Below are 26,718 nucleotides of genomic sequence, written 5' to 3'. Positions count from 1 at the left end.
ATTGCAAGGTTTTTTTTTTTTAGTGTAGTTAAAGTACACACTTCTGCAGCCAAACAGCAGAAACAAAAAGGTAAAAAAAAGTCAAGCAGCAGATCCTTCATGTCAGCATTCATCACAAATTAACCCGCACACCCAAACAAAGAGCTACATCATGATAATTAACAAACAAAGGTTTAAATTTATACATATAAAAAGTGCAGTTTGTCTATGATTAGATTTCAGAGATAGAGTCCTGCTACCTAATTGCAAAACAAATTTGATTTAAAGGGGGAGGGGAATGCTAAATCTAAATGTTACAAGGTCATGCAAACATCTATAAAATGATCATTTTCTAAGATCTTGCCAAATTATTTCATAGAGGCTTAAATTCAGGGGCAGCGCATGTTGTTGTTTTTTATACCTTGGTGACATTAAATGAATGGCAGCCCAGTCCTGTTTCCTTTCTTTTCTTTTTTTTTTGTAAAGAGAAAAGATAATAAAATTCTTCAATAGTTTCTCTTAAAGGTTTCCTCTTCAAAGAAATAAATAAATTAGTAGACATTAAATAAATAAGAATCTACAGCCTTCACATAAAAACGCGGTCCTTCTCAGCCAAATGTTTGACGTTTGTGATGTGAAACTGTGTCAGTATCGGCCGTCACAATGAAACATCTGACAAAGGGGATTTTGTTTTGTTTATTTAAACAGTGACATGCTTAGAGCAAATATGATTTTTAGGCTGTTATTGTCAGCAAACTAAAAAAAAAAAAAAAAAAAAAAAAAAAAAAAAAAAAAAAAAAAAAACTTCATGACTTCATGGTGTCCAATTTATATTAACATCTAAGTCTCAGAAGAGTCAGAAAATAAATAAAATAATTAGAGATAAACAATAAAAGGTACCCTTCCACGTTTGAGGTTCTTTCACATGTACATTGCAATGAAATACATTCAACTGATGTCTCCACGGACTCCGTGGTCTCGGATCGGAAACGCTGTGTTGTAAGACAGATACCATCTCAAGTGCTATCCAGTTTGCCCTTTCAAAATAAAATAAAATAAAAAAAAATAAAACTGAAGAAACACACTGCTCCTTTCTCAGCAGCAAAAATCCTCTCAGTAGTGCAATTTTGACTGACAGTTTCTCATTCTCTTCCTCAAAACCTCACACCAGCTTGGACTAAGCGTCTCAAATGATTGCTATTTACAAACACACACAGCTGCATTTTGCTCGTTTTAGCTTAAAGTAAAGGGAATTTTATTGTTGGGCGTCTCGCTAAAAACCTGTAGTGTGATTTTTAAAGTTCGTGTTAAGCCGGTAAAAAGCTGGAGATGTGGCATGTGCGTGATTTTTATCAAATAACAGCAATCGGACTAGGTTAGCAAAAGAAGCTGAGGGAGATACATCGTGACATGTGTTTCCTGGCATTTAAAATTATATATTAAGAATATATCGCTCAGAAGCAGCCACCGCTAGTAGTACAGACTATATTTGTATAGTTTCTACTGTAGGCAAAGTTGTAGGTAAGTAAAAAAGACTAGGTGACCTAGGAATGTGTTATAAACTGTACCGGCAGTCAGGGCCTCGGCAGTGTTGATGATCTGCATCACTAGATTGTCTCCTTCAGGACTGAGTGGACAGTTTCAGGTGCTGGACGGACGTAGTGCTGCTTGCTTGGGAGTGGGGGACGGCTTTAAAGGACGAGAGCCCTTGAGGTAGAGCCGGACGACGGGTAGGGAGTCAGATACTGTCGAGCCTGTTCTGTCATAATGAGCTGGTCCTCTGTCTTCCCATAAACCACTGCTTCCCAGTCGCTCACCTGCAGGGACGCGGGACCGGAGGTTAGTTTGGCCGTCGGCAATCGGTTTCTATGCTCCGCTGATCTGGAACAAACTTCCAGAAAACGCAGACTATGCAACCTGGAACACTTTTTTCCTCCAGAACCTTCAATGTTTGTCAGTTTGCATAAATACTGCGGCAGTCCGATCTGTGTTACGTTGAAAAGCCATCACTTATAGTAATGAAGCTAGAACTGATTTTTCTTTTACAGCGGTTAATTTTTATAATTTCAGTAAAGCGAGAACAGCCCTACATCTGTATGCACATGTCTGTTTTTGTTGATTGTGGCTATATTGCTTTTAATTCCAAAAATAAATGTAAAACCAGCTGATATTATTGGTTTAAATCCATAAAAATGACTTTATTATATTGTTTAGACCACAGAGAGCGCAGATTACTAAGGTTAGTTGATTTTTATTAATGTGCTTTAATGCAAACAGCGCAATTTACAGCTGAACAACAAATAAAGAGCCGGAACGGGAAGATGTCTGCCACAAAATGCAGGAAACATTCAAAAGCAAACTGCATCGTGCAGGCAGGTTGGTTTCACATACCTGTGCAGGAGATGATTTTGGTTCTTTGTGTGAGGAGGGACCGTTTTTCGCTTCAGGCCTGGAGAAGCAGTGGGTGTGACCACTGACTCCTAACGAGGACTTGTCTTTCTCAAAGGCTGGCTGCCTGCCGTCGTCTTCCTCAGTGACCAGTGAAGAGTTTGCCATCAGATTTTCTTCTGAAATCTGGAGTATGATGAGAGGTAAATGCTGCTGTTGAAAACAGGGTTTCTCTCAGGGGGTTTTGAAAGAGAACAGTCTCAGTCTTTCTTACAGTCCTCCGTACCGCATGTTAGACAAACCAGGCTCAACGTCGAGCCTTGATGAAAGAAGAAGTCAGACTGACTCACCTGTGCATTGTTGAGCTGCTCCTGGAAGACGTCAAGGCTGTCTTCAACCCAAGGGTCTAGTACAAGAGACTTGCGCACTTTTCTCGCTGGACCATCCATCTAAATGTACAAGTCAAACATTTATTTGTCACTTTTTCTCTATCGGAGAACGTAAAACAGCCATATCAAACATTTTCTATAACAAACAAAGCAGCTAAAGAGGTCGGAGTGTGACATACGTAGATGTCTCTTCCTGTCTCCTGCTTCAGGACTTCTAGGATGTCCTCTTCTAGGAACGCCAGAGGCTGCGGCTACAAAAACGGAGCAAGAAGAAGAGTATTAAACGACAGCCCTTGGAGAGTAAAAATAACAATCAGCCTCATGATCAGCGCCTCACCTCCATCCTCAATGGGCCGTGCATTTTTTCCTGGGCGGCCAAAGCTTTTTTAAATGGGGTTGGGGTTCTTGGGGTTGGGACTGCAGCATTTTTAACTAATTTAGGGGTCCTGGAACTAAAAGAAAAAAAAAAAAGTGTCACTATGATATTTTGTCCTGAAAGAATGACATTTTGAAATTTATTCGTCACACTTTATTTACCCATCGTTCTCTTTCAGGTGTTTGGGTGTGTTTTCCTTGAGGAGAGGCGTACTGAGGAGGCATCTCTGACCGCACACAGGAGTCGAGGTCAAAGCGGGATCCTCCAGGTTCAGAAGCTCCGTCGCTGATATGTTGCAGAACTGACACGACAAAACACAGCACTCAAAACAAACGCCTGAAGCAGCATCTCTGCATTAACTGTAAGAGGACAAAAAGGCAGCAAGGCAAACATCTTACTGCCGACGTGGCGCACGAGTACGACTTTGTGGGCGTCTTCTTGGGAGAGTTTGACATGTTTTCCAAGAACGAAGAGCAAGTCCTGTCACACAGAGGCTGTCTCCTGCCTCTCCTTTTCTTCCTCCCGCTGGAATCTTTGCCGGGTTTCAGTGAGTTGATGATGGGCGACTGGGAGGTGACAGCGACCAAGCCAAACAACGGGCAGTTCCCATCGTGGCCTGGCATGGCGGTGTGATTGTTAACAGTGTAGCCTACTGGCTCATAAACTGTCCTCTCCTGCAGCAGATTGGTGAAGCCTGCGTGGCTGTGCCTGGGCGGCGTCGCTGCATTCGACACGTCAAAACTGGCCACGTTGTTCCACGTTCCAGGCTCCTGCCGGGAGGAAGAAACATTCTGTAGATAAATCCATTATATCTAATCATAACTATTCTGCTTTTGCTCTTGTAACTCACCGAATCGAGCAGCTCCATGGTTTCTGCAAACTCTGGGATGGTCTGAAGGGTGGAGAGCACAGCGCTGGCCTCTGCGGTCAGGAACTTGCTCGGAGAGACTTGAGGGGGTGGCGCTGGGATGTCCGGCCCTCTCCAGGGCCCCCTCTCCGCCTGCTCCTCCAGGCTGCTGCTGGTGGTCATCGAGTCTTCAGACAGACTGTCTGACCAGGCCGGGTACTGCTCCACGCTCTGAGGGTCAGGGAAAAAACGGGAAAGCTATGAAAAAAGATTTCATATTGCAGAACAAAGGCGTTGGTAAAAGATTTAAATCGCAAAAAACGTGAATCGTTAAGCACACAGTACTGCAAAAGCATTCATACCACTTGAACTTTGTTTTTTTTTCCTTTAAATTTTTCATATGATGTAAAATTACAAACTTAAATCTAAATTGAGATTTTATGTGATGTAACGTGTAAAAATAATAATGATGAAAAAAAAATCACTTAAAGTTGTTTGAAATTGTTTATACACAAAATTCTGAAAAGTGTGGCATGTATTTGCATTCAGGCTGCCGGTGTCAATACTGTTCAGAACCACATTCTGCTGTATTGCACATAGTTTTTGGAAACGTTTCTTCCAATTCTGTAGAAAGAGAAATCTGACCCAAGATTAGTTTTCTTTGAGATCTTTTAGGAATTTGACTGGGTCAATTTTAATACCTAGTGGTTGCTGGTGTTGTCCAGCTGGAAAGTGGAAGTCCAGACCAGTCTCAAGTTTGTCCAGCAGGCTTGTCCTGCATTTAGCTCCACCCAATAATCCTCCGATAAACTCCAACTGCATCCCCATGGCATGATGCTGCCTCCACCATGCTTCCACGAGGATGATATGTTCAGGGTTAGTCTTACTTTTCTGAAAACAATATTTCCTCTTGGATTGCATGTAGAGGAATCATATACATGTCACACTTTTACGATTGTTTTGTGTAAAGAAATATTAATTCCACTTCACAAATCTATCCTACTTTTATGTTGGGCTATCACATAAAATCCCTTCTTAGTCAGGGGGTTTGAATACTTTTGTGCACATAAATGCTATAAATAGACGAGGAGGTTCAGTTTTGACAGTAGAGACTAAAGGGGCGTTAAAAACAAGAGCTTGACAGATGAGGGGTGGATGGAGCAGCTTCACGGGTGCAACTGTAGTGAGGCGACTAACAAGCACAGCTTCAGCCTAATCCAGAGGAAAATATGGGATGGAATATGTTTTAATACAGCAGGACTACAGGCACGCATAAATGTGCTCAAATCTTGTGCTATACACAGTAAAAAAGCTCATACAGAAATGTCCAACCACTAGAGAGGTGATTTATCAGACAACATAAAAATGATCAAGTTTTATATTTCATTGTTCATCAAATTTTGAACTATTGTTTTAAAATGAGCTTTTCTTCAGTGTATGACAGCTGCAAAAACCCACACAGGATGCTAGCTAAGTCTGCTAAAACACACACACGAAGTGTGTTCTTACACGTGAACCTCTGCACTGCACGTGTCGCTGGACTTCGCTCTCTGCTGACATAAGCAGCAGCTCAAGCTCCTTAATTCTCTGTTCTCTGTCAGGATCATCCAGGCAGGATGGCTGCAGTGTACGAACATCAGGGAGGAGAGTTCGACAAGAAGAGAGGAAGAGGAAAGAGTTAAAAGAGTTAAGATAATCAAAGAGAGGGGACAAAACATAAATTCACAAACATTGATTATTCAGGGTTAGGTGAGGAAAAAAACAAAACAAAAAAAAAACAGGACAGTCAAGTGTTTGATTGGCTTGATTTGTCCAAAGTTAGCAAACAACAAGCAAGTGTAACAATCAAGGTAAGAAAATAAAGAGAAATGTTTTTTTTTTTCTTATGTGCATTAACCTAAACACAAAGACTCACTGATACAAAGCTGGAGTTTTCAGGAAGGCCATCTATAATGTGTCCGCTGGCAGGATCGTAGGAAAAACTCCCCACCTGCAACACACAGCACCAAGCTGAAAGGAGCTCAAGTGAAAGACTTTAGATGAACTGCGATGCGGAGGCTGAAATGGACCTGGCTGGAAGCCGTCACAGGCAGAGGACTGCGACCGCAGCGCTGGGCGTCGGTCGGAGTCAGAGGACAAGATCTGCTGTTCCGTCTTTTCCCGTTTCCGGAGGAGGTGAAAGACTTGCCGCCGTCCTGCAGGTAGCCCTCGTGCTCCACTTTCCTCCTCATGGTGGAATTCCAGTGGTTCTTGATGGAGTTGTCTGTACTGTGAGGAAAATGACTGACGGCATTAAACATCTGGACGCTGGCTAAAGAAGGAACACATGGTTGAGGCAACGTTACCGGCCAGGAAGCAGCTTCGAAATCTCCGCCCAGCGGTTGCCGAGCCGCTTGTGGGCTTCATAGATGATCCGATCCTCCTCCTGCGTCCATGACGACTTCTTCACCTCCGGGTTCAGGTGGTTGTGCCAACGCTCGCGGCACTGTTTTCCAATCCTCCCTTGCAGGTGCTTTGCGATCACTGACCAGCGCTTTGGGCCGTACTTGTGCACCAGGTCGATCACCTGCACAAACGCCCCAAAACAGGAAACATGGAGTCATTTTATAGAAAAATACACACAGTGCAAAGAGACTATATATTGCTAAACAGCAGAACCCTCATGCTGTAGCTGCAGCCCGTTCTGTCAGAACTAAGCAATGCTGTGATGTCATAGCTGGCAGGCCAAGTTTAAGCAACAGCTCTGATTAGATGTAGCTGGTTTGTAATGTTTGGATTCAGTCCGGCATGATTCATGGTCATTTTTAGCAACAGAGATTTGCAAAGTGATACAAAAAGGTGATAAAGCAAGCGAGCACCGGACGACACAAGTACTGATTTCAAAGGGGCTTTATGTGATTGACCTGCATTAATGTTTGGTTCTAAGACTGTCGCAAAAAGCAATTAATCAATTGATCACACGATAAATTAAAATGAGCTCGATAATTTCCATTCTGACGATGATTAATGTTTATTTAAGGGCAATTTTGTTTCATTTACATAATCAATTTTATGTATGGTTTAGGTTGCGTGCCGTTCTTATTTCCTTTATATTTATTGTTTTTGTTTGTTGTGATTTATTTTGAACACTTAAAACATCTTCCAGTTCCACTAAGTTTATTCGTCTTTGAGAGGGTGTACTTAACTTATTATGCCATTAAGATGATATTACTTGAAAATAGACTCAACACAATTATATTATTGTTTATTGCAATAATTTTTGGGAACTGTTTAACGAGTGCAGAGCGTAGTTAGCCTGGAGGTAAATAACAGATTGCACATGGTGGTATTTGTGTTTGTGCTGTGTTCTTTCACACCCTTCCTCTTTCTCCCATATAATCTCCAGCAACTCCCAGCTCTACTTACCTTTTGATCCTCTTCTTTTGTCCAGGGTCCTTTTACCAGCTCTGGGTTGAGGACCTTCTGCCAGCGGTGCTGACACTGACCATCTGTCCTCCCCTGTGGCAGCAACACATAGAAAGTTCAAAACCTGAACCAGCTGCTAAACTGGGCCCTGAAAACTGCAACTCACTGGGACTTCCCAGCCACACTAGTGTCCTAATGCAATTGGTAAACAACTTTGACAGGCAAAGAGTGAATAAAATGTTGTTTTGTGATAACACTTACTGGAAAGAAGGTAGCTATTGATTTCCAGGATTCGGTTCCATGCTGCTCCACAAGTTTTTTAAGTTTTTCATCCTTATAAAAATTAGAAGAAAGAAAAAAATAAATAAATACTCATTATGTTTTTGCCTCTCTTATAGTTTTCTTTTGACGTTTTTCCCTCTTTCACTTCAATGTTTTAGATTCTTTAAAAAAAATAAATAATTTTTTTTTACGAGACAGAGCATGTATCTGTCTAATGTATCTGACACTGTTTGTCCGTTTTAAAAGAACCAGAGTTTATTTTCTCATTGGTCCAGACCTTTTGTTCAGGTGCGAATACAATATAGGACAAGTTTAGCATGTTTAACAAGAAATGTTTGTTTTCTTTCCGGGTTTGTGCTCTGCCACACGCCACCATTTCTGTCCAATGGAAGCAAAGATCATTACCCGCTTGGTTTTACTTAAAAACTATAGTCCGCTTGCAAAAAAAGCTCAATATGAAATCAAACTGCACCAATTAAAAAAAGAATAAAGTCCTCTTTAGGTCTGGACCAAACAAACTTTAATAGCGTGAATACATCCAGAGATAATTTGATTAAATAAAAACAAAAAAAAAAGGCAAGTGATTTTGTTCATTTAGGGAACAAAAAGCTATTCAAACATAATCTGCCTGTTCCCATGTGAAAAAGTAATTGCTAAACAAAACTCTTAGAACACCATGGAGGGATTTGATCCCATGTTTCTTTGCAGAACTGTTTTATTTCAACAATGGCAAATGTTTTTTTTTGTATTGAATGGTTGGTCCAAAGTTACATCAGAGCATCTGGATGCCATTTTTGCCCATTCTCTCTCTTTCCTATAGCTGAATAGCGAACATTGAGATATGCGGAGCTTTATATGTTGTTCTGGATTATTTTACGACATCCTGGATGAGCCACTCCTGGAAAGGTTCAGTGCTGTTCTAATATTTGTCCATCTGTGGAAAATGTCTCTCTGTGGTTTGCTGGAGACTCAGACCTATAGAGATGACTTTGGTACCCTGATAGGTGCCAAAGACTTTGTCTCTCATCTGTTCTTAAGCCTTTAGCTGGAGCTTTTTACAATCTTATATATTACTTCATGTGGCCAGAGAGGCCATATATCTTGATCAGATGGGTCAGGCAGTAACTGGGCCTGAAATCAGCAAATTTGTTTACTAACAGTTAATTAATTATTTAACAAAAATGTAATTACTTTTTTCCACACAGTCAGGTTGGTTTTGATTTCAAAACTCCATATGATATTTACTCTTAATGTTTTTGCCCATAATTAAAATCTGTTAGATGACCAGAAACATGCAAAAAGAAGAAACCTATCAGCCTACAAACTCCACTTTTTAAGCATGCTATGCTACAATTTGCCACAGGCCACTATCCAAACATTATGAGGTCAGTTTCAGTTTCAGTCTCTTCTCAGGCCACACCCTACATGCTAACGTCCGTCATCCTCTTACCTCATCTCGGGACCATTTCACTTTACACAGCAGCTTCTTGTCTTTGCTCTTCTCTTTACTCTCTGGGTCTGTGGAGTGGAGCTCTTCATCCTCATCAAGGCTAGAAATACTGCAATAATAAAACAGAAAGATTGTAAAACAAAGACCGCAGAAATGAAAACGGCACATAAAAATCCCATAGAACCAGCCAGGTCTCTCCTGATTAGTACCACCTTTTGCTTTTCTTGTCGGCTCCCAAGTTCTAATTCTGATAGTTTGATTTAGGGACACATGAAACAGGGGAAAAGAGTGCTACAGTTTCGCAGGATGTGTTAATCTGATTACCAATGAGACTGGAGGTTATTACTGAACAGGCGGAAGATTATAAAGTGGTAGAAAATAACATTATCTCACGCAAACAGTTTTTCAATCAACGAGTGGGTGTTTTGATGGAGGCACGATGAAAGGTGCAGTTGTTCAAAAAGCAATAAAACCAAACCTGGCTCTTAAGCCACCTACACAACACGAGGTTAAAGATTTTCTGAACTGGTAGAAAACCTTATTGTGTGCTTAAGGGCTGGACTGACTTGATTAATTACCCTGCAGATATCATACAACATATGGCAAATGGTAAGCATTTATAAATTACTATAAAAAGTGTACCTAAAATATGCCTTTGCAACAAATAGGTTATTACATAACTATTACTAGTGCTCTTTAACAATAGCCATTTTATGACGCTAAGCCAAAAGAAGGTCCTTCCTTACAGGTATTTTCATATAATTATGGGGGATCTGCAATTATGTAATGCTTATTTTCTCTGGGTGGGCTATTTTATCTACTTTCAACCAGAATATAAGCTTTTTTTTTTATCTATTTCTGCTTGTAAATGTATTTGTTTTCTATAACTTACCTACAATTTATAGCTAGTGGTAGGGCTGTTTACTAGCTATTTATTGCACTCTAGACCTTCTATGTGCAGGTGCACTTAATAAGTTGACGCCCTCTCCAACAGGACAATGACACGAAACCTATCTACGGCAGATGGCAGGCGAACCGAACAGTGACATGACTCTACTATGGAGACTGATGGCACCTACCTGCGTGTTTTCGCGTTGTCCATGACAGCGGGCGGGACGGTTGAACCTCTTCAAAGACAAACCTGTGTTTGGCAACGCTCTCAAACCCCGCAGTAATAACTGTCTATCCATAGAAATCACTTTCAGACATCAGTGAGAGGTTGTTGCATTCAGTTGGTAGAGTATGGCTAGCCTGCGAGCTAACTGGAGGCAATGTTACATCAAATTTGCAGGGTAACAAAAAGCGCTGTTCACCTTCGGTAACATCGTTGCTATGAAAAATGCGTCACTCTGTTTTCTTCTGGTTCTTGTCGCTTAAAATGCGACGTCGCAACGTAAAGAGCTAGTCTGCAGACGGAGGACCTAACAGGGCTTTCCTCGCTCTCACTCAGAGGTGTTTCTAGCAGAGTCTCTCCTCCGTCTGTACCTCTGTGTTGCGCTATAATTTTTGTCCATCCCGCCGATTCTCGCGCCCAGCCCTCTGTGCAGGCGGCCTCACCGCTGATTGGACAAAGCGGCCGAGCGCTCTAAATTAACAGGTCACCGTTGTGGAAGTGCTCATCGCTCATTGGCTGGATCCTGCACAGGCTTTTCTTTCATTGGTTGAGGATTTGAAGAGGCGGGTGTTCAATTAGACCACTGTACTGTCAACTTCTACAGCAGAATGGACCTTTTCATTAAGAGTGCGGGGGCTCAAAATGGGGTGGGCAGGGGTCCTTTTCAGGGAAGAGGGCAAGGATTTCTAGCAGCAAGTTTTTACTACGGTTGATGCATCTCTGTAAATTATAATATCATCGAAAAGTTAATTTACTTCAGCAACTGATCTCTAAAAGTGAAACTTTTGAATTGATTCCTTATACTGATTCACCAATAAACCCCCCGCCCACACAAATTTAAAAATATAATTAACCCTAAATTCTAAACAAAATATGTGATGCATTGATCATGCATACTTTAGGTAAAGATCTACGCTAGTCTGACTAAAATTCTGAGTTAATAAAAAAAAAATACTTCTGGATTTCAGGGATCAAATTTATAATACTTAAAAGCCAATGCATTCATTTTGTGTAAAACAGTGCAAAATGTCAGTGTTTTGCTATGGTTGCCATTAAAACATTTTGTTAGCAAGGCAGCCATGTTGGATTTGCATGTCAGGGTTGGTGAAAAATATCAGTCTTTTCAACTCACAATTACAGTGTCCAGGAATAGGTTAATTTTTCTGAATTTGAACTTGGTAATTTCAGCTTCTGAGTAAAAAGGAACGCATAATTCCAATTGATCCTTCAAACAAGATGTAATTACTTACTAATACAATTGTCTGTCAGTCTTGGGTGGTGCTTGGAAACCACCCAAGACTGAGGTGGTACATGTTATAAAAAAGTTTGAGAACCATTAGTCCCTCAATGAATGTTCTGCATTGTCAGTCTTGCAACTTGTGTTTTGCTGCCATCGTGTGGACTCATGCTTAGAGTTTGGATATTCTGGATGTTTGTTTCCTGACGACAATTTTCTCTTTAAAACACTTTTGCTGTTGTTTTTATTTTGTTCACAGTTTTATAAACAGTATAAATAATTTTAAAAATAGATAACGTATTTAATAAGTAGTTAACATAATTTAGCAACAACAAAAGTCAGCTGAACTCTATGGGAATTGATTTTGTGTTGCAATGAGCCTAAAAATTATAATGTTGTAAGCGATGCTCGAATGAAATTAAATCTTCTATATTAATATGTCATATATTGCATAATTATTTTAGTTCATAGTCCATTAATTAATCTTACTTATTGCTTTTGTTGAAATAAATTGACATTAAAATCTGTACGTTTATTATTATTATTATTATTATTATTATTATTATTATTGTTGTTATTATTATCATCATCAATTTTATTTATTTATTTATTAGCTTACTTATTGTATTTTTTAAAAAAATTGAGACTTTTATCCTATAGCATGTCGTGCCACTTTCTGCCTGTAGGTGACACTATTGGTTCCTGCAAAACTTCTGCCATTGTTACGCTTCTTAGAAGTGGAGAGCAGAAATTAACTAACCCACGAGCCGAAAATAAAATAAGTTATTTCTGTCCACATAGCGCAATCTGAAAATGTACTAAAGTAAGAAACAGGAAGAAGAAAGCCGATGTGCAAAAGTTATTTGTCATTGAAATCTTACTTAACAAAATAAAATGAAGACGGGTACGCGAATGATTCGGGGATCCTGAAACAGAAAGCTGAATGGGTGCCAAAACAGTTTGCACCAATCTGGCGATTACCTAAATAACAGATTAAAAACAATAAATATTGTTGCCGTTTAGCTCATTTATCCAATAATTCAGCATCAAAAGAAGTTTTTTAAAAATTGGAAATTTAGCTTATTTTATCGATATTTAGTTTTTGGTTAAAATGCAATTAAGTGCGATTGATTAATAATGCAGACAGTTAACTCGATTTAAATTTTTAATCAGATCCCACCACTAGTTTTTAATAGTTATACCTGTCTAAGTTTGTTAGTAAATTTCTTGAAGTAGGAATACATTTGAACGTAGATATTTAAATATGTAAAAGGCACAAAAGTAACTCGAGAAATAGTTCCTGATTTTATTTTGAAAAACCTCACCGGATGTCCAGTAACTGCCTGCGCGCTCCCGTGACTAATTTCATTGGAACTTTCTGCTGCAGGAAAAGCCCGATGTTTCCTGCTTCTCTCATTTGTGAGGCGTTCATGGACAGCCACCAAAACACACCTTTGGTTTAAGAGTCCTTCGAGGAGGTTTAGCCTCTTGTCTCACGGACAAATGTCACCTGTTCGGACATTTTAAAGGCTTCAGTTCTAAACATCACCATTGACAAAAACAACAAACAAAAAAATCAAAAGGAGAAACGGGCGCAGCATCAAAATACTGTAAGGTACGTGATGTTCACGTTCAACAGTTCCCTTGCTCTAGTTTTAAGAGCGTAGTTTCGGCTAACTCTTTTGAGGTAACGGTGTTTACTGCTACTTTATGTAATCGTACAGCTTCAAAATATTACATTACATGACAAAACGGAGTATTTTAACGGACTCAAACAATGTAAAAGCGGCCGAATTAACTGCATTTCTGTCTAGCTTTGACAGCCTTCCGTGGATCATGTGAGATTTTTTTCTGAATGGGTTGTTATACACACGAAATCTTACTACAGCCTGTTGAATCTCTCATCTACTGCATGTCTTCGTTTTCTCTGTCCGTCTTTCTGTGTGTGTGTGGTCAGCTCCTCCCTTCGCTGGCTCATTTTCCCTCCGCTGATCTCTGCTGGAGAGACTTTTTCCTCTAATACACGTGATGTGTGTTTAGATTTAAAATTAAGCACCAGGAACAAGGGAAAGATACTAAGACCCTGCCAAACAAGTCTCCTACAGTAAAGCTGGAGTAGCTGATTGCTTTAGAAATGTGCCACATCCTCTGACTGTGCAGATTATGTTTTAGCAACATGGTTCCCTACTAAGAATGTTGATGCAGCTGTGTCAGCCTTGTAAAACTATTCACAGCTCTTTTGTTTACCTTTATAACCACAAACCACAATACTCTAGATTGGGAAATTACCTTGCAGACCCACACAAAGGTTCGTTCAAGCACAGTTGGATGGATGACTCCTGCGAACATCCATAATTTGCCTGTATTTAGTTTATCAATTTTCCCCTCCAGGTAATGACGTGCCCATTATCACATTATCTATGCAGAAGGTGTGTGCAGGAGGGTATGCGGTGCTGTTTTAGTGAAAGCTCAGTCTTTCAGACCACAGCACCTCCCCTTTAAATACTTACACATCACATGAAAATACTCTTCCTCTGATTATCTCTCCCTTTACACCTGCAATTTCTCTGTGTCGTTTTTGTTTACATGGTATTAGAAATCTGCCTCTTCATTTTTCAAGTTTTTATGGATCCTCACTCCTTATTCTTTGATTTTAACAGGTGGTTGCAAAACAGGAAGAGCTGCCACAATTTAAATTAATCCAAGTTGACCGATAGCTGTTGTGGTCTGATTAGAAGGAAAAAGAATTAATGTGACCCCATTCTATCAGTAAATAAAATCAATAAACCACTATGATTTGCTCAGAGAAAAGTCCATCTCAGAAGTATAAATCAATATTTGAATGAACTCAATTCAATATTTCAACCCTAATGTTCAGATGTAAAAATTATATATATATATTTTTAAATCAGTATTTGTGAATCTGTTGTTTATAAATCCTATTTGTAGATCTATTAACTATATTTTAATTAAATGAAAAAACAAAAATCGACACATAATGTAGTTCCAGACGCCTATTAACAGATATATTTGTACATCTACAACTATTTACTGTTTTCTATCTTTTATTTAAGTGCATCAGAATAAAGGGGGCTGAATATTAATACACCACGCTCTGCCATATTTTTTTCTGTTAATTTTGATTTGTCAAATGAATCAAATTCCAGTAGAAAACACAGTAGTTTGTGGTTGAAACCTCACAAGCGGGATGAAAAGTTCGAGGCGTATGAATAATTTTGCACACCGTTAAATAATTACAAACTACCTGCACTGAGGAGAAGTTAAATTATCTCCCTGGAACCTGATTTCTGTTTCGGATCTTTGATCGCCGGCGCACAAAGCGAGCCGTCGTCAGCGCAGCCTGTTGATCTTTACGTGTCGTCCGAGCCGTAGCGTCAGGTTCAGGATCGACGTTAATGGAGAGGACGGCTGCTTGCATCATGGTTGACCGAGTTCATGCCAGGCAAGCCGCCCAGCTGCACTTCCTCTGACAGAGATCTGTCTCTGCTGCATTTTAATTAGATTCCAACACGAGAACGTAGTAATAACTGCCATCCCTTAAACACGAAGGCTTTTTAACCCAGCCAGTCGGATTTGGGTTCTTGTCAATGACTGTTTGATACATAAAAAAACGTTAAGCGGTAATCCTTTGTTTATTTTCTGAAACAGGTTTTCATCCTGCCCATGCAACAGGTTCCTCCCTCAATTCTGCTCAGCTTGCACGCTCGCTGCTTTGTTCATCCGAAGCCACATGCCTCGCCGAGCATTCATGTCAGGCCTCCCACCCTACTGTCTCCTCGGCTTTGGTTTTGTGGCTCAAATTCCTCGACATGTGCGATACAGAAAATACCTTTAACGTCTCCGCAGGGTATTCACTGGTGCTATTTCTGATTCTCTGTTGTAGCCTGTTGAGCCTGTCACCACAACTTAACTGGCGTAGAGCTTGAAGAAATGTGGTTCAAACAACCTGATCTGTTTCCTTTTTGTCGTCATTTACCCTCAGAGGATTTGTTTTTAGTAGTTTGGGAGTCTTTGTGCCAATGGATCACATTTATATAAGTTACACAGGGCACAATCTCAGGTTATCTGAGACGGTAGGATTTCTGGAATGTTAAAAAGCGGGTCCTACCCATGTGTTTAGAGCCATTTCGCCATGAAAACGGGAGCAGATGTGAACCGATCCGGGGAAGTGCCAACCTTTTTTTTTTTGTGCATGTACCAGCCTCTGTTGCATACACTTGAAGGGTTTCATAACACAAAACACCGTCGGCTTGTTCGCTTCAGCTGAATCGCTGTCCTGTGTAGAAGCTCGGCGTTCAAGGGAAAGATACTTTGAACATCACACGTCTGTTTGTGTACACAAACGTGAGTCAAAGTGAAACTAAAAAGCAGGGTTTACTAGTTTTGGATGGAGAGGCCATGGACTGGGACCGTTTAAAGACATTTACTTTCAGGATGTTTTCAGGAACGTTCTGAGAGAGGGAGAGAGAGAGGGAGAGAATGTAAACACAAAGACTTTCCGTGTGTTCTGAGCAATCGGCAGGGTTGGTTTTTTTTCTTGGACAAAAACTGCTAAACAAACTGGGGCTGACCTCACTGACATCAAACAATGGACAAGTCAGAGCCATTGACAAAAGGCTTTGTTGCGACATAGACGTTATATAACTCCAAGGATGTTCTTCTCTGGTTAGATTGTACAGTGCTAAGAGTCTACAGTACGGCCAATGTCTAATTAGACATGTCCTGTCATTATGCGCCACTGCTTTTCCTCCTCTGTGTTCTTTTTTTTTCTTCTGGAGGCTAATTATTCATACCACCGCAGAGTTAGGTTAGTTGGACGCAATGCCAATGTTTTGCATTGGCTCATCCGTTGTTTTAGCATTTTTAGAAAGACGCCCGTCCCATTGAAACAAACTTCTTCGTATGAATAACGTTGTTGGTCCTAACTGTATCTATTTGGGACTCAAAGTTTATTACACGTCCACAATGAGCTTTATAGTGCATGGCAAATGTATTTACACACTTCACATTTTATGTCAAGAACACACCTAAACGTATTTAAGTTAGATTTTACGTGCTAACTGCTGAGCCGTGTTAAAAATTTGGTATAAATGTGAAGTAGAAATAACTGAAAAACTATTCCTGTTCATCTCCACAGCATGATCCTGCCATTAACAAGCTTAACAGTGGGGAGGTCTTCAGAGATCCATACGTTTTTGACTGAAGTTTCTGTTTAACAAGTAGATGGCCGCTAAACTCAGTGAGTTGCGCAGGATTTGATTTTACTGGAATCGCATTGAAAGGGGTTGTAGCGAGAAGCAGTGCGAAAAAGTTCAAGGGTTCAAAGGGTTTAACAAGGCATTGTATTTAACAGATGAGTATATCAGAGACCACATGTGTGAGAGGCGTGTGGGCGACAGCGTGGGATGAGTCAGTGACAGTGGAGGGAGGTTGTCAGAAATGGACTCTGATCTGTCTGCCATGTGTAAAGAGGACAACAAAATAAACTACAATTATACATTAGCAGTGAAAACGTGGAGGCAACTATAGGCTTTAGCTGAGGAAGGAGTGGGTTAAACATTCGTCTGCCATAACGAGCTCAGCGGCTCATTTGTCGTCACCGGTGTGGGGCTCATGTTGTTCTTCCTCGAGAAACTGAAAGGACCACTGGCCCAGGCTGTTTCTAATATGGGCTAAACTTTAAGCAAGCAGTAGATAAATTGCATTTTTAACAGCTGAAAAACTGAAAATGCTTACAATCTGACCTTAAAATATCTCAAACTTCTCTCTACCATAATTTCTAAAATATTTCATTGTATATAGTGGTGCAAGTGGATTGGCTTTAGTTGTGGTAAATTCAATTCAGTTGCACGTACACTCCAATTGATCCAAGTCTTCAAATAGTACAACAAGCTCATTTATTATTATTATTATTATTATTATTATTATTATTATTAATATTATTATTATTATTATTATTCAAATTATCTCAAAGAGTTTCTGTCTAAAGAAAGCCAGCAGATTGCTTTGAGTCATTGACTTATGAGCAGGCAAAAACTCAGAGTGCCTATTTGACTAACAGGAAATAAAAATGCATAAATGAGACGGTCATCTGAAAAAGGATTGCTGAGACGACCTAAAGATTAATCAAAAATGCAATATTAAAAATTCAATAGGACTTTTATTGCGATTATCTTTAAAAAATCTCAAACATAAGCAGTATACCAAAACCATAAAAAAAAAACTTTTTTATTGAGATTTTTATGTGGCTCACACAATACAAAGTAGAGCATAACTGTAAAGTGAAGAGAGCTGCAATGGAATATCCATCTGTTTGAATGGTCTAGTTAAAGTACAGACCTAAACTCGGAGTCAGTGGCAAGACTAGGAAACTGCTGTTTACAAATGTTCACAATTTTGAATGGAAAAACCTCAGTTTCTAAACGTGCAAAGCTGGAAACTTGAATGAAAGGTGCTGACGTTTGTCATTTTAAAGGTCCAAAATGTTGACTGTTATTTTTTTTTAATTTTGTACATTTATTTTGCTGTTTAAAAAAAATCTAAAATCTAACCACAGTGCAAGCATGTACATGCACAGGAGTCCTTCCTAGCAACAGCAAGACGACGACTGAATGAAAAATCAAACTGATTTCAGTTTTCAAAGCCTTCTTCCCACCAAGTGGGACTCAACAGACCCATGATATGTCTAGAGATCAGATGAACACAGGTTTCACTTCCTGAATTTCAGAGTGGCCTATTCTCTTTTCTTCTACGCAGCAAAGTCTCAGCATGAGGGTTGGCCACTTGCACACTTGAAGTCTTACCCAGGAGAGCTCATTACTTTACGACTCGGTGCCTCTGAATGCTGACAGACCCCAAGATGGAGGAGCAGTCCAGTTTCCCTAATGTCAGCATTCCCTGCCACAATGAGCAGAGGGACAAGAAGAAGCGCTACACAGTGCGTTGTTTCCATTCACACACACACATATATATATATATAATATATATATATATATATATATATATATATATATATACACACACACACACACGTATGTTTTTAATTGGAAATGTCAAAGTGGATCTTTGTGGTTTAGGGTCTCACAGTTATGAAGCAAACACTCTGCCATTTGTTCATCTGAAAATCTTTTCTGTTTTTTTTTTGTTTTGTTTTTTTCAGGTTTACAAAGTGATGGTGTCTGTTGGAAGACATGAGTGGTTTGTCTTCAGGCGATACGCAGAGTTTGATAAACTATATAACACAGTGAGTCCAATTTTCTCCACAAATAAATGTGATGCGCCGTAAATTTGAGTCTTTGATTGAATTGTTTGCATTTTATGACGATAGCAGTGATGCTAACTTTTTTCTTTTGTTTTTCTTTCCAACTCAGTTAAGAAAACAGTTTCCATCTATGAACTTGAAAATACCAGCAAAAAGGATATTTGGGGACAATTTTGACCCAGGTGAGTGAGTGCTAATAAATGAAAGCTCCAATAATAATCAGATTGATGCATTTTGTGTGTATTTTGCTGTTTCTGTTCAAAACATGCATCCTTACTTACAGAATTCATCAAGCAAAGAAGAGCGGGGCTGCATGAGTTCATCAAGCGGATTGTCACAAATCCTCAGCTTTCCAGCCAGTAAGTGCTGCAAATATGTTGGAGGAAATAATAATTTGATGACAACATTTTTTTATGGTGGATTTATTGTGATGTGGAGAGATGGAGTACCACGCCAAACTCCAGATCAAACCTGAAATTGAGTTTTACCATTACAGATTCTCCTGACCTTTAATTCATGTAAAGTACAAATAGTTTCTTTCATTCCATCTTCCCCTCCAACTTGGACAAGACAAAACACTTGTCAAACAGTAGCTACACCTGTGGATGGAAATGCTCAATCTTTTTCATTGGAGTCAGGTTGATCATTAGAAAGGAAGTGGATCAACTCAGCTGAGCTGAAGCTCCTTCTTCCTGTCTGTTTACATTTAAGCATTTAATTTAATCATTTAATTTTTTACTTTTGAAGGCGTTTTCTTTTTTGGTTCATGTTTTCTATTAACATTTGTTGAAATGCTTTTTTTTTTCTTTTTTTTTAATGAAAATGAAAACAAAAATGTTTGCAATCGTGTTGACCAATTAGGAGACATCTTACTGGTTTCCTGATATTTTACGTAAATATGTATTGCACTAAATGATGTGCAAATTAGTTTCTAACACTGGATTGGATTTTTGCTTGATATGATTGCTACTCATTTAAAATGAATCTACAGTCTACTCAAATGAAACATTTCTTTTCTCCTGTGTACACTGCTAACATTTAAAAGATACTTGTATATATATGTTTTAACTCTGATGTAAAATTTATTGAACCAACATTTAGTATTACAGTTTTATTATTCAGCTCTGTTTGTCTAGAGACTCTTACCGATGTTTTATAAATTTCTTTGTTCCAAATTAAACACGGCAGTCCAGATGTAAGGAGCTTTCTTCTAATGGACAGGAAGCACCAACTTTCAGATGCCTCTGAGGACGAGGATGATAAAGTAAGCGAAGACTCGTGTGAACAGATGTATGAAATGTTTGCTTCTAAAGCATCCTGGTTTAGCCTGATAGAATCTCAACATGTTTATTAAAAGTGTGTGGCTTCTCTCGCAGCTCTCCTCCTCGGTTAGTTATGTCCTGGTAGTTAATGTAGATAATGTTTGTCTGGTGTTTAACAGAACAGCTCTACCTCCAGAAACATTAACCTGGGACCCTCTGGAAATCCACAGTGAGTGTCCTTCTTTGGGTGACTTTTGTGTCCTCCAGGAAGGAGCGACAAACATTAATGTTGTATCTTTGTCTTCCAGGGCAAAGCCTACAGACTTCGACTTTTTAAAAGTTATAGGAAAGGGGAGTTTTGGAAAGGTAGGAGAACCCTGCGTTATTGGGATATATGCAATCCTTTCAAAAGTGTTCATACACTTTAAACTTTTTTACATTTTGTCACATTGAAACCAAAAACTTCAGAGAAACGTATCCTACTATTATATATTGACCCCCCCCCCCCTTTAAAATCTAGGAATGTGTATTGCCTGAAAAGTTACCTAATTAGTAAATGTTAAATTGTGTGTGTGGCATCTTTTAGTCTGATACCTGTAAGTATAATCCAGTGCTACAAATGCCTCTCATTGTTCAGAGTTAGTGAACAGAAGGACCTCTGAAGGTGATGGGCTGAGCTGGAGTTTATTTAGAGGTATCGGAGTCAAGGGGGCTGAATGCAAAAGCATTGCCACACTTTGTAGATTTGTGTTTTATAAGAATATGTCAAAAACCGTTTTCTTTCACTTCACTACTAGACTGTGCTTTGCTTTGGACTACTTTATGATCCCAATAAAATACCCTGAGATGTTAGACAACATGTTGAGTGTCACGTTTTATTGGGGTGGGGGAGTTTAGTACTATTTTGAGGCACCTATGTGTTAAAGTTTATTTAAATGAAAATTGTTTCAGTTTTGTGCTGAGGAACAACTCAGTTTTAGTTCTGCATCTGTTGGCCTTTCCATTCAGGAAGTGAGAATCAGTTCGGGAATTACTATGGTTACCTCTGAGTGCAACATCTAACTTGCTTTGTGTTTCCTTGCGACACAGGTTTTCCTTGCGAAACGGCGACACGATGGAAAATATTATGCAGTCAAAGTTTTACAGAAAAAAGTCATTCTCAATAGGAAAGAGGTAACGTTTCAAATCAGCGACAATCGCATGAGCGCGTTGGTGTTGCTGTGTTGTAACCCTCCCTCTGAATTTATTCTTCCAATCAGCAAAAACACATCATGGCAGAGCGCAACGTCCTGCTGAAGAATGTGAAACACCCCTTTCTGGTCGGGCTTCACTATTCCTTCCAGACCACAGACAAGTTGTACTTCGTCTTGGATTTCGTCAATGGAGGAGAAGTGAGTTGTTTCTGTTTAGGAGGGAATGAGGCGCGTGCACAAGACTGACTCACATGATTCAGCCGTGGAATGAAGTAATACAGGATAGAAGCACTGAGCAGCTTTGATCGGAATAACCTTGGAGCGGTTATTTTCTGGTTCAAACATCTGCATGTTTGAAATTCTTCTCAGAAATTACGGCATTACTCAAAAAAATGACTTGTGTGTGACTTCCTCTGGAGATTGATGTCAAGTGTGTTTCGCAGTCTTTTTTTTTTTAAGTAGCGATTTGTGACTGTGAGAATGACTAACGGCAGCCTGTGTCTCTGCATGCACACAACCTTTTCAGATGTTGTGTTAAATCACTGCATTTTCAATCTGAATTTAAATAAAAAAAAAAAAAAAACAACAAACCTGTATGTTGCTGTGTTCCCAGGAAAATTCACTGGAACGTTCTCGTTTCAGCTTTTCTTTCATCTTCAAAGAGAACGGACATTTCCAGAGTCGAGAGCAAAGTTCTACATTGCCGAAATGGCAAGTGCGCTCGGATATCTGCATTCTCTCTACATTGTTTACAGGTATGCCGAACCAGGCTTTGCCGAAGGTTAGGGGTTTTGTGACATATTTTGTAAATGTACTAAAACAATATTATCAGTTTGTTGTGAGTTTATGTGACAGACCAACACAGGTTAATGCATAGCTGAAGAGCAGAAGACATGAAATGGGATTTCCTAATGAAAATATGAAAGGTCTAGCATGCAATGGCATTTAGTCCCCATTACTTATAAGCTTCTAAATAAAATCTAGACAACCAGTTGACTGTCAGTGTAAATACAGCTGTTCTATGACGCTTTAGAGCTATTTTTAGAGAACAAACAGCATCTTAAAGACCAAGAAGGACAGCCGACATGTCAAAGATAAAGTCCTGGCTAATCCGAAATGCAAAGATGTTGACAAACCTGCCAAGAGCTTGTTGTCGATCTAAACAGTCAGGCTAGGAAAGGAAAGATTTACTCTGAGAAGCAACCAAGGAGCTCCACTTCCGAAGGAGCTGCAGAGAGCCACGGCTCAGGATGGGCAAATCTGTTTACACCACAACAATTGGTCGTACATTCTTCAAATCTTATCTTTTATGGAAGAGTAGCAAGAATAACTCACTATCCCCCACCTTAAAACAAGGCCTTGGAGGCATCATGCTCTGGGGATGCTATTGTTCAGCAGAAACAAGGGAGCTAATAATGTTTAATTGGAAGACGCATGAAACTAAAGACGAGGCAGTTCTGGCTGAAGACTGGGACAAACGTTTACTTTTCAGCAGGACAACGACCCTAAACATACAGCCAGAATGATTTTATATCAAAATGCATCCATGTCGTTCAGTTTAGACCTAATTTAATTGAGAATCTGCTGCAAGGCTTAAATGTTGATGTGTACCAATGCTCTCCGTTCACCGTAACAGAACTTGAGCTACTTTGAGAAGAACGATTCAGTTTCAGACAAACCCACTTGAGCTGAATTTACAATAATAAAGAAAAACAACAACTTTGTGTTGGTGCATTGTGCAAAATCCCGGTAAAATGCATTGGAGTTTGTGTTTGTAACTTGACAAAATGTGGAATAGGTCAAGAGGTATGAATACTTTCAGTCTAGTTACGTTGGAAACTAGTTCTGTTGAGTTAATCGATGTAAAGAGCTGATTATTTGAATGAACTAAGTCCACTATCCCAATATGAACAGCTATTTAAACAGTTTTAATGTTGACAGGTGACACCATTCATCTGTTAGCATATTTTGTGCGTCGTCATGTTGTATGTGGCACATGAAGTTTATTCTGGTTGGTCTATATCTTCTTATTTCTCTTCTGTTCTCACCACGAAGGCATTTTAATTAAGAAATAACACATGTACTCCCTTTATTATTATCTCAAAAAGATGCAAAATCAGCTTTCAGATGTGATAACAGCCTGACCACGTAGTGTATTCCAACTTTAGACCGTGTATAGCAGATCAAGCTTGATCTAAAAAAATTTACATTTCAAGCAGATATTTGATTTCTAATAAGAATTATTTGTTATTATTTTTCCTCCAGAGACTTAAAGCCAGAAAATATCCTGCTTGACCATGAGGTGAGTGTTTATGTTTAAATTTTTCATTTATTCCACGCATGTCGTTCTGTTGGACAGTTTTGTTTTGTTTTTTTACATGCTCAGAGTTTGTACCCCAGTTTTCTAGGAATTTGTGCACCATGTCTTGTAATTTCCATCTGGAGGTGATGCATGTGATTGGATTAGGTCTTACTGTGTCCTGCGAGGACATGGTGAATGGGACTGACGGGGTTACTTTACTGGCAGCATTCCTGGCAACAATGGAGACCTCAGTGTCTGGGGATAATGAGGTGCTTGTTTGGCACGATGTCTAAAAGTGTCCGCGTCTTATCTTTGAAGGGACATATCGTGCTGACTGACTTTGGATTGTGCAAGGAGGGCATTTCCCAGACAGATACCACCTCTACATTTTGTGGAACTCCTGAGGTAGCGTGAATGTTTGCTACATATCCTGCAACCTTTACAGAAGCTTTGAGTTGAACACATAAGAATGATTTGCTTAAGTTGCTTTTTGACAGGGAAAATGGATAGCATCCGCACAAACGTTGTCAACTAAAACAAAATATCAAATTAAATGTCATATTTGTGTTTTTGCTCTTCAGTATTTGGCTCCAGAAGTCCTGAGGAAGCAGCCGTACGATAACACCGTGGACTGGTGGTGTCTGGGATCTGTGCTGTATGAAATGCTCTTTGGTTTAGTGAGTTTCTCTTCAGTTGTTTCGATCATTCAAACGTGAACATTTATATTCACGGTCTTCACAAACTGTTGAATCATCACAATGACTCAGGCATGCTAACGCTGTTCATTTGTTTTTTTTGTTTTTTTTATGCTCTAGCCTCCATTTTACAGCAGGGACACACATGAGATGTATGACAACATTCTCCACAAACCGCTAGCAATGCGCCCTGGAGCTTCCACCACAGCCTGGTCTCTCCTTCAGGGTCTGCTGGAGAAAGATCGCACACACAGACTGGGCTCCAGAGACGACTTTGTGAGTGTTAATTCACATGTTCCTTTTACTTAAACTTTTTCAGATTTTCATCCTACGACCACAAACGTCAACGTATGATATTGAGTGGTGTATAAATATTTGTAAAAGTTTTGTTTTTCGCAAACAAAAATCTGAAAAGTAGCACATGCTGTTTCATTCGGCTTCCTTAAATCTGATACCCCTAAATAAAATCCAATTGCCTTCAGAAAATGCCTATATAGGAACTACCAAGCAGGTCAGAGCTCAACTTGTGGAGAAGCTAAAGCAGATTTTGTTTACATGACTATCATAAGCTATAAGCACAAGTGTGAACAAGTGTGAACCTACTAACACATGATGACCCCTCACCGTAACTGACAGGCCCAATATAAACTCTGAAGTTTGTTCCTGCAATGAGACAAAACCTACAAAGCAATTAAAATTAAATTTGTTTTAGTTCTTAGCTCCCTCTGCTGGCTGATCTGGGAACAGAGTTTCTGCACAGTTTGGAAAAGTATAGAATTTGATTAAAGTTATTCCCAGAGAGTATTGGGGGAGGGGGGAAACAGAGTATGGAAATATTTCTATTTCTTTTCCTGTTGTCTAAAAGCTGTCTTTCTATCCATTTTTCAACCATCTGTCCAAATGCTTGCCTTCCTTTTTTGTTCCTTTGTTTTCTTTTTTCAGTCCCCCATTTCTTCCTTTGTTCTCATCTTCCTTCTGTCCTTCAGTTCCTTTGTTCCTTCAGTCCTTGCATCCTTCCATCCATCGTCCGTCCCTTATAAGCCTTCCTATTTAGACAAGAAAAAGAGGCAGGTCTGGAAATGTGAGTTTGGAAAAGTATGAAATGTCAACCTCACAAATGTATAGGAACCCTTTGATATGTCTTTTTTTTTTTTCAGAATGAGATCAAAACCCACAATTTCTTCTTATCAATAAACTGGAAGGATCTTGAAGAGAAAAAGATCCCACCTCCATTTACACCTAATGTGGTAAATATGTTATTTACATTTGCCTTGACTGTCTTGTCAATTTTATGCAACTTTGGCATAAAATTGGATTACATGTTTAGAACAATATGTTTTCAGTATAGAAGTAATCAATATCATATGCCTACTTAAAATCAGTTGAGCAAAAAAAAAAAAAAAAAACAGTTCCTATGCTCATGCAGTGTTGTGCATTTCATAATGCAATGTATCTTGCAGGACAAATTTTCCGTCATTGCATTTAAAATGTAACTTAACATTTCTGAGACACTTTTTCCTACTGTCTGTCATTATACAGACATGTATTTTGTTGTTTTGAGCCATGCAATTTCTGAATGTTTTGACAGAGCTGTTCCAGCGATATCGCAAACTTTGATCCCGAGTTCACAGAGGAGATGGTTCCCAACTCCATCTGCTGGACTAAAGAACACTCCATTGTCAACGCCAGCGTTATGGAGGCTGACGATGCCTTTTTGGGATTTTCTTACGCCCCGCCTTCTGATGATTCATTCCAATGAAACGTCCCCAGTGGGGTTCCTCATTTGCCTTAACAATTGTAACGTTGTTTTTTTTGTTTTTGACTAAAGGGAAAAAAGTTAGAACAAAGAGGTTTATTTGTCCTGTGAAGCCAAAGCAACCAACAGAGAATAACCTGCATTTAAAACAGATATTGATTGGAAGAAAGTCTTTATATTTTACCTGTTTTGTATTTATATGAATATATATATAACAGATGCTATATTTTAGAATTCAGCTAATGTCCTCACTTGGTAATGTGATTTCAGGTCTTTACAAAAAATGAGCCTTAAAATTATCCCTGAAATAAAATCAATAAGCAGGCGTTTGAAAACTTGAACAGTTCACTGTACTTACAAAGAAAGATCCTATCGAGTTAGTCCATATTCTTATAAAATAATAAACAAATGCTTGTTGTATGGAGGTTCTACTTGGGGAACAAGTGGATTATAAGCATTTTTGGTTTATTTGTCATGCTAGTTCAGTTGCCTAACAATTTCCTTTTTTTTCCTTTTATACTGGAATGTTTGTTTTTGATTTTATCTCCTTCAACACATCTGTTCATATAATTAGAAATTCACAATACTTGTCTTCACCTGACCTGTACTTCTGCAGTAATGATTAAAAAAACCAAAGCAAAAGTTTATATTGTGTGTTTATTAGTATTTTTAGCTGCTGATGTAATATTTTTTAGTTTATATATTCATATGCAGATGTGACTGAAAATGAGACACGGTTGGTTAAAAAGGGGATCCTGAAA

The 26,718-nt window shown here is 39.1% G+C and overlaps 2 protein-coding genes across 3 annotated transcripts; one reads left to right on the top strand and one right to left on the bottom strand.

Moving 5' to 3' along the window:
• Positions 1 to 10: 10 nt before the first annotated feature.
• Positions 11 to 10,884, bottom strand: mybl1 (v-myb avian myeloblastosis viral oncogene homolog-like 1). 2 transcript variants are annotated; one of them, XM_007554493.2, is made up of 16 exons: positions 10,196 to 10,884; positions 9,117 to 9,225; positions 7,646 to 7,717; positions 7,385 to 7,477; positions 6,325 to 6,545; positions 6,049 to 6,247; positions 5,895 to 5,969; positions 5,489 to 5,599; positions 3,983 to 4,210; positions 3,531 to 3,902; positions 3,294 to 3,433; positions 3,094 to 3,208; positions 2,936 to 3,007; positions 2,718 to 2,816; positions 2,371 to 2,553; positions 11 to 1,796 (listed from the first exon to the last, which is right to left on the bottom strand). In XM_007554493.2, the coding sequence occupies exons 1-16, from the start codon at positions 10,216 to 10,218 to the stop codon at positions 1,671 to 1,673; spliced, it is 2,238 nt and encodes a 745-aa protein (XP_007554555.1). In that variant the 5' UTR covers positions 10,219 to 10,884; the 3' UTR covers positions 11 to 1,670. The 2 variants fall into 2 exon arrangements, with proteins under 2 accessions (XP_007554555.1, XP_007554556.1); XM_007554494.2 differs by lacking the exon at positions 5,489 to 5,599.
• A 1,937-nt stretch (positions 10,885 to 12,821) lies between these two features.
• sgk3 (serum/glucocorticoid regulated kinase family member 3) lies at positions 12,822 to 26,604 on the top strand. Its single transcript, XM_007554492.2, has 17 exons — positions 12,822 to 13,082; positions 18,245 to 18,425; positions 18,648 to 18,731; positions 18,859 to 18,931; positions 19,033 to 19,108; positions 19,938 to 20,013; positions 20,191 to 20,240; positions 20,320 to 20,377; positions 21,101 to 21,184; positions 21,271 to 21,402; positions 21,847 to 21,959; positions 23,470 to 23,506; positions 23,825 to 23,911; positions 24,088 to 24,183; positions 24,322 to 24,477; positions 25,359 to 25,448; positions 25,790 to 26,604. Exons 2-17 carry the CDS (start codon positions 18,330 to 18,332, stop codon positions 25,958 to 25,960), a joined length of 1,479 nt encoding a protein of 492 aa, XP_007554554.1. The 5' UTR covers positions 12,822 to 13,082; positions 18,245 to 18,329; the 3' UTR covers positions 25,961 to 26,604.
• The last annotated feature ends 114 nt before the right edge of the window (positions 26,605 to 26,718 follow it).

The sequence above is a fragment of the Poecilia formosa genome, unplaced genomic scaffold (genome assembly GCF_000485575.1).
Source record: "Poecilia formosa unplaced genomic scaffold, Poecilia_formosa-5.1.2 Scaffold64, whole genome shotgun sequence".
Taxonomy (NCBI): domain Eukaryota; kingdom Metazoa; phylum Chordata; class Actinopteri; order Cyprinodontiformes; family Poeciliidae; genus Poecilia; species Poecilia formosa.
This window is presented reverse-complemented; position numbering and strand designations above follow the sequence as displayed.

Bases quoted from the DNA above. Each gene is read 5' to 3' on its own strand.
- sgk3 (XM_007554492.2), top strand. From the start codon at position 18,330: ATGCTGACAGACCCCAAGATGGAGGAGCAGTCCAGTTTCCCTAATGTC. The intron at 21,185-21,270 runs GTAACGTTTCAA...TCTTCCAATCAG, and splicing joins TCATTCTCAATAGGAAAGAG to CAAAAACACATCATGGCAGA. The intron at 21,960-23,469 runs GTATGCCGAACC...TTTTTCCTCCAG, and splicing joins TCTCTCTACATTGTTTACAG to AGACTTAAAGCCAGAAAATA.
- mybl1 (XM_007554493.2), bottom strand. From the start codon at position 10,218: ATGGACAACGCGAAAACACGCAG. The intron at 9,226-10,195 runs GTAGGTGCCATC...TTATTATTGCAG, and splicing joins GACAACGCGAAAACACGCAG to TATTTCTAGCCTTGATGAGG. The intron at 7,718-9,116 runs GTAAGAGGATGA...AATTTTTATAAG, and splicing joins TGAAATGGTCCCGAGATGAG to GATGAAAAACTTAAAAAACT.